Here is a 16,321-nt window from a genome sequence, read left to right as displayed (position 1 = left end):
ACATAAACTCCATGCACTGGTAAAGCGATCTATAGTGGTCATGGTGGACCCAGGATAGTGTGTCAGCTGTGCAGTCTCACCCATTCCTAGTCTCAAGCCTCCACCATTCGATGCAGCGTGTCACGTCACAACGTCTTGCGTTACGCTTCAGATGCTTGCCGTATAGCCACGCCCCGACATGTTTCTTGCAAGAATAAGTCGGTTGCAACAAAACATGTCGGGGCATGGCTATACGGCAAGCATCTGAAGCGTAACGCAAGACATTGTGACGTGACACGCTGCATAATGATAGCGACTTAGGCAGTGTCTCCCGCACGGGGGCCGAGCGCGCGTGTCGGGGGCGTGCTCCGCGTTCCCGTGCGCCTGTACTCATCCGCGTGTGCGGGTGGCGGTCGCCAAGTGCATCGCGGTATGCCTGTTTGTGTGCAGTGCGTCCCCCGCGGGTGTGCGTTAAAGTGACTCCTTCAAAAACAGGAAATCAACCTCAGGTTACTGCAGCATCAGTCTCCCCTGAAAGACCTGCGGCATTTGGCCTGGCTGAGCCATTGCAGTTGTCAGGCGTAGTGGCCACTACCAATATCCCTACATCGGCTTATGTTACTAAGGATGACTTAGCATCAGCCCTAGCTGGCCTTGAAGGCAAGATAGCAGGTATGATTGCCTCAGTAACGCAGGGAGGGATCTCCCTCTCCTGAGCCTGGTCCCAGTGGAGAGTCTCTTGAGCACCAGGACTCTCTTAGCCAGATGGGTCCTTGTGATCTGGATCCAGAATGGGCAGAGGATTTGGAGGAGGTGGCCGTAAAGGATAAAGCGGAAGGAGAGGCTGAAGAGTCCTCGCCGGAGGACTCAGGTTCTGAGGAACCAATTTCGGCTTCCCAGTCCCAGAAATTGTTTCACCAATCTTTGGCTGAAATGGTGAGAGCAGGGTTTAAGTTACCCCCGGTACAGGGACCAGGACTCTGCTGTTCTACGTTGGGATCCTTGCGTCCTCAGCAAGGTTCCCAGGTGTTCCCTGTGCATCCATTATTGGAGCAGGTGATTTACGTTGACTGGGACCACCCAGACAGGATATACTTGCCTCCAAAAAGGTTTTCTTTTTTATATCCTATGGAGGAAAAATTCAGGAAGAAGTGGGGTACACCTTTGGTTGATGCTGCCATTTCTTCAGTGAATAAAAGCCTAAACTGTCCAGTGGATATTGCCCAAGGTTTTAAGGAACCCGGCAGATAAAAAAAAAACTAGAATCCTTACTAAAAGCCTCATTTGTGGTGGCTGGGTCAGCAGTACATCCGGCAGTTGCGGCTATCGGTATTTGCCAGTTTTTGAAAGACAGGAGGAATTTTCTGACGAATTGTCGGAACTTCCTCGCGCTTTGTTTTGTGGTAGACGCATTAAAGGACTCGATCCAGCAGATGTGTCGTTTTGCGCTACTCTCAATCCATATGCGCAGGGTTTTGTGGTTGAAGAACTGGTCAGCCGGGACGCCATGCAAAAGGCTTCTCGCGGCTTTTCCTTTTCATCGTGAGTGTCTATTTGGAGAAGATCTGGATAAATGTATCCAAAAGATCTCAGGAGGAAAGAGCTCCTTGCTTCCAGTTAAAGGAAGGCTGCTTATTCCTTCTTTTAAGATTCCCAATGCTCCTGGGCCAGGTGCCTCTTCTCCCAAGAGGTATTGACGGCCTTAGCCGCCTACTTTTTAAAAAACCTCAGTCAGAAGAGACCTTGGACCCAGAAACCGTCCAAAACCAATTCCAAGTCTTCCTTGTGAAGGGGCGCCCCCACTCTTGCAGGTGGGGGGCAGACTGCGGCGGTTCACAGATGCTTGGGGGAGATTGGTTCAGGACAGGTGGGTCATTTCCACTATAACACAAGGTTACAAAATAGAGTTCCGGAATTTTCCCCCAACTCGGTTTCTGGTATCCAGAGTCCCATCGGACCCAGAGAAAGAGGAGCCTGTTCCTGGCCTTAGAACAGCTGGAAAGGCAGGAGGAAATTATCCAGGTTCCGCACAAGGAAAGATTCAAGGGGTTCTACTTGAACCTATTTACAGTGCCGAAGCCAAACGGGGAGGTAAGGCCCATTGTGGACCTCAAGTCCCTCAATTCCTTTCTAAACATCCGAACCTTCCGTATGGAGTCGGTTTGTTCAGTAATCGCATCCTTGAGAAGAGGGGATTTTTTAGCATCCATAGACATCAAGGACACGTACCTGCATGTACCGATTTTCAGTCCGCATCAAAGATTTCTGCACTTCGCAGTAGAGAGGTGTAATTTCCAGTTTGTGGCACTTCCATTCGGTCTAGCCACGGCCCCTCGGGTCTTCACAAAGGTTCTGGCTCCAGTGTTGGCATTCCTAAGGTCCCAAATAATCTTGGTGGTAGGATATCTGGACGATCTTCTGTTAAGGGACCAATCTTACTACACCTTGATAGAAAACGTTACAACTACCGTTCGTTTCCTGAGGTTCCTAGGCTGGATTCTGAATATGGACAAATCGGCCCTTCGTCCAGCTCAAGTCTTGACATAGCTGGGCCTGATTCTGGACACAACCCAAGAAAGGGTAATTTTACCTCCCTTAAAGGTCAACTCCATAGTGGAGCTGGTTCGAGAGGTCAAAAGGGCAGAAAAGCCTTCAATTCGACTGTGCATGAGGCTGCTGGGCAAGATGGTGTCATCTTTCAGCACAGTTCCTTATGCGCATTTTCATTCCAGGTTGTTCCAGAAAACTATCCTGGAGGCTTGGGACAAGTCTGTTCAAACCTTGGACCATCCCATGTCTCTATCCCTACAGGCGATTCCCGGGGAACGGTATTCCCTAATTTATGCTTTTTCTCCGATCCAGTTGCTGCCGCACCTGTTACGCAGGATACAAGAGGAACAGAAAACAGTGATTCTGGTGGCCCAGGAGGTCCTGGTACTCAGAGATTGTGAGGATGGCGGTGGGGGGCCCATTGTGCCTCCCATACCGTCCAGACCTGTTGTCCCAAGGTCCCATATACCATCCTTCTTTACAGTCGCTGAATTTGATGGCATGGCTATTGAGACCAGGGTACTAAAAGACTGTGGTATCAGAGGTTCAGTCTTGTCTACTCTGATAAATGCTAGAAGAGCCAGTTTCTAGAAGTATTTACCATAGGGTCTGGAAATCGTACATTTCCTGGTGCAAGAAGAGAAGATGGCACCCTCGCAAGTATATGATTGGGAGGGTCCTTGCCTTTCTTCAAACAGGGATTGATTTAAACGTACCTTTAGGGACCATTAAGGGACAAATTTCGGCCTTATCAGTTTTTTTCCAGAGGCTAATTGCATCTCATTCTTTAGTACGAACTTTCGTCAAAGAGGTACTGCACTTAAGGCCGCCGGTTAAGCCACCCTTATGCCCCTGGGATTTGAACTTGGTGCTATCGGCTCTACAGAGTCAACCCTTTGAGCCTATTAGGCATATTCCTTTGATTCTATTGACGAGGAAATTGGTCTTTTTGGTGGCCATAACCTCGGCTAGAAGGGTGTCAGAATTGGCCACCCTTTCTTGTGAAAAACCTTTTCTGTTTTTACATCAGGACAGGGTGGTGATGCGCCCCCGTCCAGATTTTTTTACCTAAAGTGGTTTCCAGCTTTCATTTGAATCGGGATATCATTTTACCTTCCTTTTTTTAAGTCTAAGAACTGGATGTGGTGAGAGCAGTCAAGGTTTACTTAGACATGTCAGCTTCTTTTCGGAAGACTGACTCCCTTTTTGTTATGCCAGAGGGTCCTGAGAAGGGACAGGCAGCAACTAGTTCAACTATCTCTAAGTGGATTCGCCAGGTCATTATCCAGGCTTATGAGTTGAAACGCAAGGTTCCACCTCGGTATCTCAAAGCTCACTCTACTAGAGGAGTTAGTGCATCATGGGCAGTGTGCCAACAGGTGTCTATGGCTCAGGTTTGGAAAGCGGCTGCTTGGTCTTCGGTTCGTACATTCACCAGGTTTTACCAACTGGATGTTAGATCTCAAAGGGAGACTGTTTTTGGCCACAGCGTGCTGCAAGCAGCTTTATAAGTCCTTGGCCTCAAAGGGGTCTAGGAATACTATGTTCCCTCCCCTCAAATGCATTGCTTTAGGACATCCCAGATAGTCAGTCATTATTATGGTGCTCGGTGTCCCGTGATGTACGATAAAGAAAAATGGATTTTTAAAACAGCTTACCTGTAAAATCCTTTTCTTGGAGTACATCACGGGACACGGAAGTCCCTCCCTTCTTTACTGGGATATTCATTGCTTGCTACAAAACTAAAGGTACTTCCTGTATGGGAGGAACCTTCTTACTATTGGTTGCCAGTGTCTAATCACCTAAAGGTAGCATATAACCCAGATAGTCAGTCATTATTATGGTGCTCTGTGTCCCGTGATGTACTCCAAGAAAAGTATTTTACAGGTAAGCTGTTTTAAATATCCATTTTTTTTATCGAGTTAATGTTATATTGTTAGTGTGTTGTTTGCTTTGCAGGAAAATGCCAATCTGCTGCAGCAGTGATCTGTGTATTCTGACAGCAGCAGAGTGTTGCTCTCAGAATACATAAGTCAGTGACTGCAGAGGGAGATTTCGGTGTCCGCAGTTAAAAAGAAACAAAAAAAAAAGTGCATGCCCAGCAGTAGGAGCATCAGGTAGTCAAGCAATGGTAGCTCCTAAGCTCAACATATACTCCCTTTTCTCTAGTCGTCTGTCCAGGACAGCACTAGAGAGATGGGCTCCACCTCCAGAGGCAGGAAACACACATTCAGATCCTTTTTAAAGGGCGGCTTCTGTCCCTCTTCCCCAGTCTTTGTGTTTCCTCCACCGGAGGAGGAGGCTGGATGGAGCTCTCCTTCCCCTGAGCCTATGGACTGCCTAAGGGAGAAGGGGAAGGAGGTCTGCAAGTACATGGTAAGGTGGCAGGCATCTGGGTCCCCCGTTCAGGCTGCAGAGGAGCTGGTACTGGCGTCGTCCTCCAGTATAGCCCGGGGAGGGCTGGCGTTCCCCGCAGGGCTGGCCGGATACTATAATGTTCCAGTGGGGAGCAGACATAAGCTTCGAGTTCCGGCCTGTGGAACGCAGAAGGAGGGCGTGGACTTCTGGCGCACAGCTTACGGTTCTGGGTCATGCGGCGAGCGTGGACTCCGGAGCCATGGCGGTTCTTTTAAAAAAAAAAAAAACCGCCAGCCACAGGACGATTCGGATCCACAGCGCGATGCTCCAGTATAAGTGTTAGTGAAGGAATACACCCACTGATTGACTAAGGATTTTTTTCTGACAACAGCTTGTTTTTGTTTGTTTTTTTTTTTGGTTTTTTCCCCCCCCCCCTTTTCTTTGACTCCCTTCTCTTCTCTCCTTCTCTTGTCTGAGGCTCGGCCCAAAGAACCCAGAGAGGTCAGGGGGGAAGAAGAGCTGTCCGTCATGTAGGAACAAATTTAAGGAAGGGTGGAACAAGCCCCTTTGTTAAACCCTGTATTGATAAATTGGTTTACAAGGAGGCAAAGGGGGCATGCAAAGAATTGATTTCTGGTGTTCAGAAGGAAATGAAAGCCATTAAGTCGATGCTGGCAAACCTTGAAACCCCAAAACAACCAGCCGCAGTTCCCCCAGATTCAGCCCCAGAGGAGGGTGACGAATCGGGGGGGAGAGGAATCAGATTCTCTGGATGAGCCAAGTGAGACTGCATCATCCAAAGATATTCCGAGCCAAGGGACAAAATCACCTCGATAAAGGCTCTCACTCGAGGAGGTGAATACCTTTATTGGGGGTGATTTACAAGACGCTATATATCAAAGAAGAGCAGGCCTCCTTGTCCCTACATGACCAGATGTATCAGACCCTGAAAGAAGACCAAAACAGGGTATTTCCGGTACACAGCGCACTGGTGGACTCTATTAAAAAATAGTGGGTGGAACCGGAGAAAATTTTTTCTTTTTTCCCAAAAGTCTGAAGAGGAGATTCCCTTTCAGTGAGGATTCCGCCTCTATTTGGAACAAAGTGGACGCAGCTTTTTCCCAGTGCGCCAAATCAACAGACCTCGCCTTTGAGGACATGGGTGTCCTTGGGGAATCCATGAACAAGAGGATGGAGATACTGCTGAAAAGGTCATGGGAAGTAGCCATGACAAATCTAAAACCAGCAATGGCTATAACAATAGTGGCTCATAATTGGTCCAGCCAGACCTCCAAATTACAAGGCCATTTGGAAAGTGGGACCTCCAGGAAGGAAATTCTTGATTCCTTCCCATGCTGCACAAAGCGGCAGGTTATTTGGCAGATGCATCTGCTGAGTCGGTCAAGCTATTGGCAAAGACCGCTACCCTTTATAAATTCCTCTCGCAGGGCTTTATGGTTAAAATGTCTAGACCATACTGCAGACAAGAAAAAGGCTTTCCCTATTAAAAGTAAGAAAGTGCCAGGGAAACGTTTTTTTTTCATCCCTAAAGACAAGGGCCGTCTCAGGGGCAGACCTCTAAAGGGTCAACCCCTAAAAAAACTGTGGGGGAAGGGGAAAACAGAAAAGTGTCCGTTTTTTCCTCTCCTAAGAAAACCACCAAATCCCAGTGACTTAGTTGCCGTGGGAGGGAGATTGGGGCAGTTCCTCCCATAGTGGGAAAAGACTACCCCAAACACATTTATACTGAGGATAATCAGGGAAGGCTATCAAATTCAGTTCAAGGGCACTCTGCCCACAAGGACGTCCGTAGCCACGCCTCCCAGGGATCCTCAGAAGGCGACAGCCTTGTCACAAAGTGGTGACTTGGTAGACCAGCAGGTTCTTGTCCCAGTGACACAGCGAGAAGTAAACCACGGTTTCTACTCTCACGTTTTCGTAGTAAGGAAACCGTCGGGCAAATTCTGCCTAATATTGAATTTGAAGTCACTAAACAAACGGGTGACCTACAAGAAATTTCGGAAACTATCTTTTCGGTGAAGTCAATTCTTCCCCCAGATTGCTTCATTGCCTCCCTCGATCTGAGTGACGCCTATTTACACGTCGCAATCCAGTGGGGAAGGCAGGTCTGACATTTTTAATTCAGGGCCCTACCATTCGGCCTGTCCTCATCCCCCAGGATCATACCTAGACTACCTTTTATTCTTTGCACCCTCTGCGCTCCAATTCCAAGGAGATCTGTGTGTGGCCGTTTCCTTTCCCAAAAAAATGGGGTGGCTGATAAAAAGGGAGAAGTCGAACCTTATCCTGACACAGGTCTTACAGTACTTTGGGTTCTTGGTGAACTCAGTGACGCAAAAGATCTCACAGAAGAGAAAGTAGAAAAGGTGAAGATGACTGCAGCCTTTTTTCAAAACAAACTGGCAGTTTCCCTCTGCTCAGCTATGTCGGGTCTGGGTTTCCTGGCAGCAAAAATCCCTGCAGTACCATAGGCAAGGGCCCATTTCAGGTGTCTCTGGGCCAATATCCTGAACAGCTGGGATGGAGCGCAGGAATCGCTGGACACAACCTTCCGCCTATCTCCAAAGACCAGGAGGTCTCTGTGGTGGTGGAGTAATGAAGAGAACCTGGTGCATGGTCTATTATGGTCTCTTCCAGTGTCCGTCCGTATCACCATGGACGCCAGTGCTTGGGGGGGCCCACTGGGGCCAAGAGTAGCCCAAGGGCGCTGGGGAAAAAGTGCAGTCCCAAAGATAAGCCAACTGGAGGGAGTTACAGGCGATCTGGGCATTTGCCAGAGAGATGAAAAGTCACCACGTACAAGTCCTCTTGGACAGTGTGATGGCAGTCTTATTTAAACAAGCAAGGGGGAACAAGATGTCCATCCTTAATCAGACTAACGAGTGTCATTTTTTTTGGGGCCAAGAGAAACCTAAAATCAATATCCGCAGTCCATTTAAAAGGAGTGGACAGTCATCTGGCAGACATCCTGAGCCGACACCAAGTGTACGAGTCAGATTGGTCACTAAACTGGGAGATCTTCCAGAAAATAGTAGAGAAATGGGGACTCCCAGAGGTGGATTTGTTGGCCAACAAATCAAATGCCAAGGTTCTGATGACTTCTCGATAGAGAAGTATTGGCCAAGGGGATAGACTCCTTGGCCCAGAGGTGGGCTTTTCCCATTTTTTTTTTTTTACGTCTTTAACCCTTTCGCTTCCAGGGCCGTACGGACCTGACATTCTTTCTTCTGCTATAAGCTCATGTTAACTTCAATGACAATGCGCTTATATCAGAACTATGGAGCAGACTCTGCTGAACAAAACAATAACTCTGATCAGCGGCAGTCTGCCGCTAGTAAAGTAACCTTTTTCCCCTGCTTTAACCTAAAACACACCCCTTCCTCACCGCACTAATCCCTGCAGCACCTCACTATCCTTCTAAACTCGCACCCCCGCATTGAACCTGAAACACCCCCCCCCGCAACACTGATCCTCCTCTGCCCTCCTGCTGTGTTTATATGCTGCGGGGGGGGGGGGGGGGGAGCACAGAGGGAAAAAATAATTAAAAATATATCTCCACACTGCCATTCTGCCATTCTGAGTCTTTTAAAATATCTTAATGCTGTAAAGGGAAGATTTAAAAAAAAAGCAATGGAAAAATTGCACAAATGGTCTTACCAGCTGAGTTTAAATGTGTAGCGCAGGGCCTGGCAGTGAAAGGATTAAGCAATGCCTATGAAAAATTTTAGGTACTGTCGGTTTCAACTGTGCAAATATTGTGCAACAAAAAATTACAGCTGCCACCTTTTTATTCTACAATGCTTTCAGAAAACGTAGCACTTCTTCCCATTTCGATAGGGGCAGTGGTTCCAGCACTGGCGTAGTGAACAGCGCACCTCTTCCCCCACCGCTGTCTGACCATGCTGCTTTGTAGGAGACGAATACCTAATTTGCTTTGACAGCACTGGTTTCCAGCACTAGGAACCTGCCCCAGACCAACACTGTTGCAGTGCTTGTGCTGTCACTTACTGAAAGGCAAGCAAGCTCACAGCAGAGGGGGTGGAAGCGGCCATGCAGTCAAGATATTTCAGAGCAGTGTGTGCTATACTGTTGGAAGCTTTCAGGAATCATCTGCTACAAGTAAACAAGGTCAGCACTTCATGTAGGAGAGGAAATATTAGGCAGTAGTAGTAGAACTAAAGATGCAATTTTAGAGAGAATCGTTCAGCATTTCTTACCAACCAATAATGAATCCATAGTCCAAGGGTTTTATTTATAAGATGACTTAAAATGTGTTACTTTTTTTTTTTTTTTTTTTGCAGTGTGCATTCTTGCTGTGGTGTATGGCTCCTTTCTCATGGAATGGATCTCAGATTCTTTATAGTCGTTTCATTCTGCCATTCTTCCTAAAGCACCATCGGACTGTAGATAGTGTAGTGAGCGACTTGAGTGGTCAGGCTTTAAACACAGCAGAAAATGTGACCAGACAAGGTATGTTATCAGCCCCATGTTGCAGAGATTTGCCTTTTTACTTTGCTTTGTGGATTTTTCATGTTTTGTTTGTTTTTTCTTTTTTCTTTTTTGTTCTTTGCTTCTAATGGCACAGTCCTGCAGACACTAGCAAGCAGCAGAACTCTTCTGGTCCGTGACGGGGGGCAACAAGCCCTTCCCAGCACATCTGTATGTACTCTTAATTCTCATGGGAGCTCAGCTTGGCTGTGTCCATATCATCATGACCTATAGTAACTGTTTTTCAGTGTTCTATACTGTAAGAGCAGCTTTACATAACCCATTTCAAAAAGCTTACAGTCCATATCTAGAGTAGTGGAATTTACCTAATTTTCTGTTCTGAAGGCGACTATTAGATATCCTATCACTTTGTGACTATTGACATCAGGACAAATCGAGAGGATGAATCTCTGTGGTGTTTGGCACTTGCACACTAACCAAAAAAGTGTGTTTTGGCTTTAGATATTCCTTAAAGGATTGGTTCACTTTTACCCAAAAAACTGCTTATACAGGTAAGGGGAGCTTTCGGCTAAAAACAAACTTTGTGGCTTTGACTAAAGTTAGGTAGTGCCCATGCTATAGATGTAAGCCATTTACGTACTTCTCGAAGCCTGACTAAAATACTCCTAGAGATGGCATCCTCCTGTTCTGCCTTGTTGCTAGGGTGTTGGTAAGACACTCCCACCATCACAGGAATGCGCTCTCAAACCTCTGCTTATGTGTGGTCCACTATCGTGTCCACCGCAATATCACTGAGTTCAGAGCTACTGCATCGGGAGGAGAGCACATGCAAAGGGGTTTGAATCAACTGGGAGTTTCTTAGCAAAATCCTAGCAACCTGGCAAGACAGGATGATGCTATCTCTGGGAGTTATTTGGCCAGTCTTCCGGTGGTAGGTAAATGGCCTACACCTATAGCAAGGGCATTTTTTAATGCTTCACAGCTTGTGTTTCCCTACAGGCTCCCCTTACCTGCATAGGCAGTTCTTTGGTAAAGGTGAACTAACTGTTGAAACTCGAATTAAACCCTCAGAACTTTTTAGTTTAACACGTTGAGCAAAACAAAATAAATGTTTCTCAACAAACAGTTTAAATTCTTAACCCTTATTTGTAGTTTAAAATATTCAATGTTGCCTGCTCCTGCTCTCTGTGCTGCTTCCCTGAACTTCCAGTCTTCACAGGAAAGATGACAGTGCAGTCTTGATACTGTTATTATGAAGGAGCAGGGGTATGCTTTGCCATCCTAAGCTTACAGGGCTGTGCTTCCTTTTATGCACACAGTGTAGTTTCTATCTCCTCAGCTGAGGAATCTCCAGTCGGATAGAAACGTTGCTATGGAGTTTGTTCCTTTTGTTAATCCTACTAATTTTGGTTCTAAAATGCTTCTTCAGAAAGCCATTACCATTCACGTGTCCAAAATATTTCTGTATAGGAAGTAAACCATTAGGTTATCTGTCATTAAAGCATTTCCGTATTGCGTACACCGAAGATAAAATGCTGATGTTGGGGTTTGTTTTCAAACCTTACACCAGAATATACTGCAAAACGTTTGCCTTTGGTTAAAATGGAAAAAGTTGGTACAGTATCAACTATTTAACACCGTTCAAGCTTTCCTAGCCATGTTAGTCCAAGCCACCGCTAAAGCATATGTGAGAGCATTAAAATATAATCCTTTAACTTGTTTTTTAAAATGGTAGTGATTTTCTTTTTGTCTGAATGAAATGGACCTGTTTAAGCTGAGCTCCCCATCACCTAGTAGATAGTTTTCCTTGGTAGTGGGTCTGACCGAGTGCTCACATCTTGTCTTTTAGGCTGCCACTGATGAATAACTTATGTACTTTCAACTACCACCTTCTATTAGACCCTGTTAGGTTTAAAGACCTTGGGGTTAAATCCCTAAAACAGGAGAGTGCAAAGTCTGATGCTCTGCATAGAAACCAATCGGCTTCCATGTGTTTGTTTTGTCAAAGCTTAATTGAACAAGCTGAACTTAGAAGCTGGCTACCATGCACAGCTGCACCAGATCTTGCTCTTTCTAGTTTTAGTAAATCAACCTCAATGTATTCTACTATAGCTGTTTCATCCAGGAATCCACTTAAGTTTTTTTTTTTCTTTGAAAAATTAGAGCTGAAAAGTCATTTTTTGGGTAAAGCATTCTGAGTAAAAGTTATTGGGGGACATTTATCAATCTTGTTGCAAGACAAAGCAATGCTAAATAGAACCATTTAGACACGTTGTTGGGCAAATCTCTTTTTTTTTTTTTTTTCTTTTTTTTACAAGGTTATAGTCTGATAAATTCCTACTTTGGCTACTCTAAAATAACACTTGTGACTGAATGCAACCCAACCTTAAAGCGGAGCTCCTATCCCCCTAATTAAAAGGACTTTTTTTTTTTTTTTTTTCCCTGCAGTTTTATACTTACCCAGGTGGATGCGGCATGGGTCCGATGCTGCATCTGTCCCCTGGCGCCTCTGCACTGAGAACCGAGCGATCAAACACCACTGATCACTTGGTTTCCAGAGCGCCATGAGCAGAGAGCTGTAATTGACAGTCTACAGCTCATTGGAGTGCTGAGTTGTGGAGGGGGCGGCCAGCTCAGGCTCTCAGCAGCTCACTGAGAGGCCGAGCCAGGTGTCAGTCCAGGCACCTGGCAGATCCAGACTTTATTGTCGGGATGACGAGGTGCCTGGACTGACATCTGTGATGTCAGCAGAGAGCGGACTTCAGACTGCTCTCTGCTGAAAAAGGGTAACAGGAGTGCAAAACGAATTGCACTCTTGTGATCCATAGGAGAAGTCCAGCCAAACGAGGTTTGGCTGGACTTCTCTCTCCTTTTTCTCTTTTTTTTTTTTTTTTTTTTTTTTTTTTTTTTTTCTTTTTACCATTTGCTTACTGGCCACTTAAACCCCTTTCCTGCCCAGGCCAATTTTCAGCTTTCAGCACTGCCACTCTTTAAATGACGATTGCACAGTCATGCAACACTGTACCCAAATTAAATTTTTATCATTTTTATTTTTCCCCACAAATAGAGCTTTCTTTTGGTGGTATTTAATCATCACCAAAACAAAAGGAAGACCGCAAGTTTTGAAAACAAAACCGTTTTATAGTTTTGTTTTATAAAACTTTGCAAACCGGTCATTTTTCTCCTTCGTTGATGAGGTGCCACTGGTTGGTAGCACTGATAGGTGCAACTGATGGACATTGATAGGTAGCACTGCTATGCACTGGTGGGCACAGATACTGGAGTGGTGTCTCACCCTCTTCAGGACCGCTGTCCCTCTGACACAAGCCAGTAATCGCCTTTTTTTTCTACTCGCGCTGTCAGCATGAGCAGGAAAAAAGCCGATTACCGATCTTTTGTTTACATTACCTGATCAGCTGTCATTGGTTGACAGTTGATCACGTGGTAAGGGGCCGGGATCTCATGCTCGGGAGGACATCTATTGACTGCCTCCCAGCAATTAAGTTCCACGCTGTAGCTGTCATTCGGCTATAGCGCGGGCGGAAAGCGGTTAAGCTCCATCATGATTGTCAGTACTTGCACATTAATATTTGCATAGAGTCCTTAACTGTTACTTATTACATTTGTAATATCTGCAATGCATGAATCTATCCATGATACATAGAGGGGGGGGGGGGTGGCTGGAGAGAGGGGGTGGCACCCGTGCGCCCTTAATAGATTCACCGCCACTGCTTGAGATAGATGATGCCACTATCCCAGGATTCAATGGGAGTCGCCTAATGTTATCGCCTAGGTGGCTGGGATAGGAAGTGCTGCCCAGATAGAGAGATATGTGTGTATGTGTATCTAGAAACCAAAAAAAAAAAATGTCCATTTAGCACTGTACACCGAGGGGGAGGACATTGAGAACATAGGTACTTAAAGGGGGGAAAAAAAGGGTGGAACTCCACTTTAACCATTCCTTAATTCATTGTCTGTTTAGAGAGTAAAGCTGACTTCGAACTTTGCAATATGTTGCACTTGGCTGCACAGGAATACAGATGCACAGATCTATTAACTTGTCAGAGACTTTGCTAAAGGCGATGCAGCCTAATTTGCAACTTATTGCATGGCTAATTTGCTTGATAAATGTCCCCAGTTGTGTTCTGCACCTGGCTTCCCATTGTCAAAGTTCTAGAAATATAAAAGGTTCACACTAATTTGGTGAACAATTCTGGGCTGGTAGGAGACCAGAGTGTACAGTAAAAACTTCTTGACTTTTTGCTGCAATCCGGGTTACTTTTTTTTTTTTTCAAAAATATGCTAACTTTAGAGAATTATGCAGGGTGCCAAGGGCTGGCCTCCACTTCTTCTTAAAAGAAGGAATACAAGGTACACTTTCTTTGGAGTGCAGATTTTACTTTGAGTGCCACCTCCTAAACCTGAGTTTTCACTTCACTTTTAGGCAGTGTTCCTTTTTAAAAGAGAAACTATAGTTAGTTTTGGTCATATTTGTTTGTTTGTTTTTTTTAGGTTTGCTTTTGTAAACTCATATTTATATCCTTTTTTTTTTTTTTTATTTGTATAAAATCCTTTGTTGCAAGTAAACATTTCAAATGTAGGGCCCTCTCCATGCTGTACTGTGTGGCAGTGCATGGTGAGCAATCAAATGTTGTAAGTACAAGTGTTTTAATTCCCTCTTTTAAAGACTGGATCTAAAAGGCAGTCTGTAACTAAAGCAATGTAAATGTCTCTTGAGTCATTCAGCTGACTTCTTCATGTGAAAGGCCCCATTCACAATTGGCTGTGGGAGACCCTGTGACTAGTTTTGGATGGGAAGCCTGATTGATGGCACTGGGAGGCTGACCACTCCTGCAGCTGTTTGCAGCCAATCGCATGTCATTCTCGTGCAGCAATTACCTGTGGGTGATTGGCCCTGTACACGGACTATCTGCATGAAGGGCTAATCGTTCACAGGCAATGCTTCATGAGTGATTACATGTGAACAGCTGCAAATGTGTGAATGGGGCCTTAACCAGAACCTGGTATTCAGGCCTGTACAGCCAAGCAGTAAACCAGCTACCTGGACGCACGCTCGCAACCTCCTGGCTAGAAAGGGTAATTATGAAACTTAATATATGTAATTTCCCTACTAGGAAGACATGTTCCCTTTTCAAAGCACTTGTTTTGACCGCTCTTAGGAAATTACAGTCCAGTATTGTAACTTGTTTATTGCTCTGGAATAAAGGTAAAAGCATTGTTCTGCCACTCCCTTATGACTGAAATTACATTTTAAACAGACCTCTCGGCAACATCTTTCCACATTTATGTGTGTAGAGATGTACTGATAGTTCTATATTTGCAATTCTGGGGAAAAATAAACCCTCTAATTTCACCAACACAGCACCTAAAGTGCCACTAAACCTTCCTTGTATAATCAAAGCCATAATCCAGATAACCATAATATAGGACTTCAAATGGTGTATTTTTTTTTTAAACTTGCATTTAGTGACACTTTAAGGTTGCAACATTAGAGTGTTAGGACATTTTAGTGTTGTAAATGGTATGTCAGACAAAGGTGTCGGTGGTGGCTGCTCTAAGGAAAGTGCATGTGTACATGCAGGATGTTGCGTCCTATACACTCAGTATAGGTTCTCTTTCAAAATCGTTCTCAGGATATCTTCTATATGTCATCTTAACTTTTTTTTTTTTTTTCTTTTAATTAATATAGCAATCAAAGGAGCAGTAATCCAGTCACTGGAAACAGAAAAGAGCAAATGATCAGCACCATTGAGGCTATGGAAAGCATTCTTCAATTTAAAGACTGATTTATCTTTCATTCTACTTAAATCTTTAACTTCTCAGTATTCTCTATTTGTTTGCATACTGAAATGTACCACTTAAATTCTAATTTGATAGAACACAAGAGTTATGGTGCGAAAGTCTGTACATAGGATGTACTACGTTACTTGAATGGTTTGTTGCTGGGATACATCTGTCGATTTGAATATTCACTGAGAATCTGTTTTTTCCATTTATTTATTACTAGAAGTTACCTCTAACCAGCTCTTAGTTAAGTAGTAATTGAACAGTCTAGAAATGTAAAGCTGCTTGATAAAGGTCTGCAAAAAGCATTTCCTCCCCTAAGTTTTTTTGTAGTAGCCATTGCTTTGGCAAGTGTTTTCAGTAAAAATTCCCATTAAAAAAAAAAAAAAAAATCTATTTGGGAATCTTCTGACAAGTAGTTGTTCACAGTGCTAATAGTAACTTTTCATCTGGTGGTACAGAAACTTTAGACTGCCTAGTTTTATTATTCTGTCTCGCCCAAAGAAACTCTCTAAAGAGATCATAAACCTAAACACTATATTCTGTTCAATTTATATAAATACAAATGGTGCATTTCTTGAAGGCACCATTTCACTGTACCGTGAATTGGTAAAATAATAAAATGTGTTTCTTGTAGACTGTGTGCTGTTCTCTATAGGTTTTACATATGTGTATATACAGAAAAATAACAATGGATGGATGTAATGGTTATATTTCAAGTTTTATATAAAGTTCAAAATCAAAGTACAATATAGCAACTATGTAATAGAGCCATTTTACAGCTAGGGTTTAAGTGGAAGATAAAACATATTACAAGTATTCTAAAAACAAATGCTATAAAAAAAAGCAGTGTAAAAGAAAAAAAAAAAAGTATAGTTAGTCCGATCATGTGATCCTCCAACTCCCCTGTGTCAGGTAGCAGCAGCTGCTGTGGAGAAGAGGAGCACCGACAACGGGTTGGTACTGAAAAGCATCAGCTGATATTCTGACTGGGAATTCATAGAAATTGGCAAGTGTTATCTTTACACAGGGGAACTACAGCTGCTGGATCACATGATAGCCCTGGAGCAGATTTTGAAAAGGGTGTTTACACATGCAGCATTTTTAAGAATACTTGTGATTAGCCTTAGTTAGCAATACTTGCCTCATTCCTTCCTTC

At 44.3% G+C, this 16,321-nt stretch overlaps 1 protein-coding gene across 2 annotated transcripts in view; it reads left to right on the top strand.

Moving 5' to 3' along the window:
• Positions 1-15,798, top strand: part of REEP6 (receptor accessory protein 6) — a 35,460-nt gene extending 19,662 nt beyond the window's left edge. The window contains exons 4-6 of one of the 2 annotated variants that reach the window (XM_073596712.1): positions 9,210-9,378; positions 9,494-9,567; positions 15,068-15,798. In XM_073596712.1, coding sequence (XP_073452813.1) covers positions 9,210-9,378; positions 9,494-9,567; positions 15,068-15,085 — 261 coding nt within the window. In that variant the 3' untranslated portion in view covers positions 15,086-15,798. The remainder of the gene's footprint in view (positions 1-9,209; positions 9,379-9,493; positions 9,568-15,067) is intronic. The other variant, XM_073596721.1, reaches the window with a different exon arrangement.
• Positions 15,799-16,321: the final 523 nt, after the last annotated feature.

The sequence above is a fragment of the Aquarana catesbeiana genome, linkage group LG01, assembly GCF_042186555.1.
Source record: "Aquarana catesbeiana isolate 2022-GZ linkage group LG01, ASM4218655v1, whole genome shotgun sequence".
Lineage (NCBI taxonomy): Eukaryota > Metazoa > Chordata > Amphibia > Anura > Ranidae > Aquarana > Aquarana catesbeiana.
Note: the sequence above shows the minus strand (reverse complement) of the source record. Positions and strands in the feature narration are given on the sequence as shown.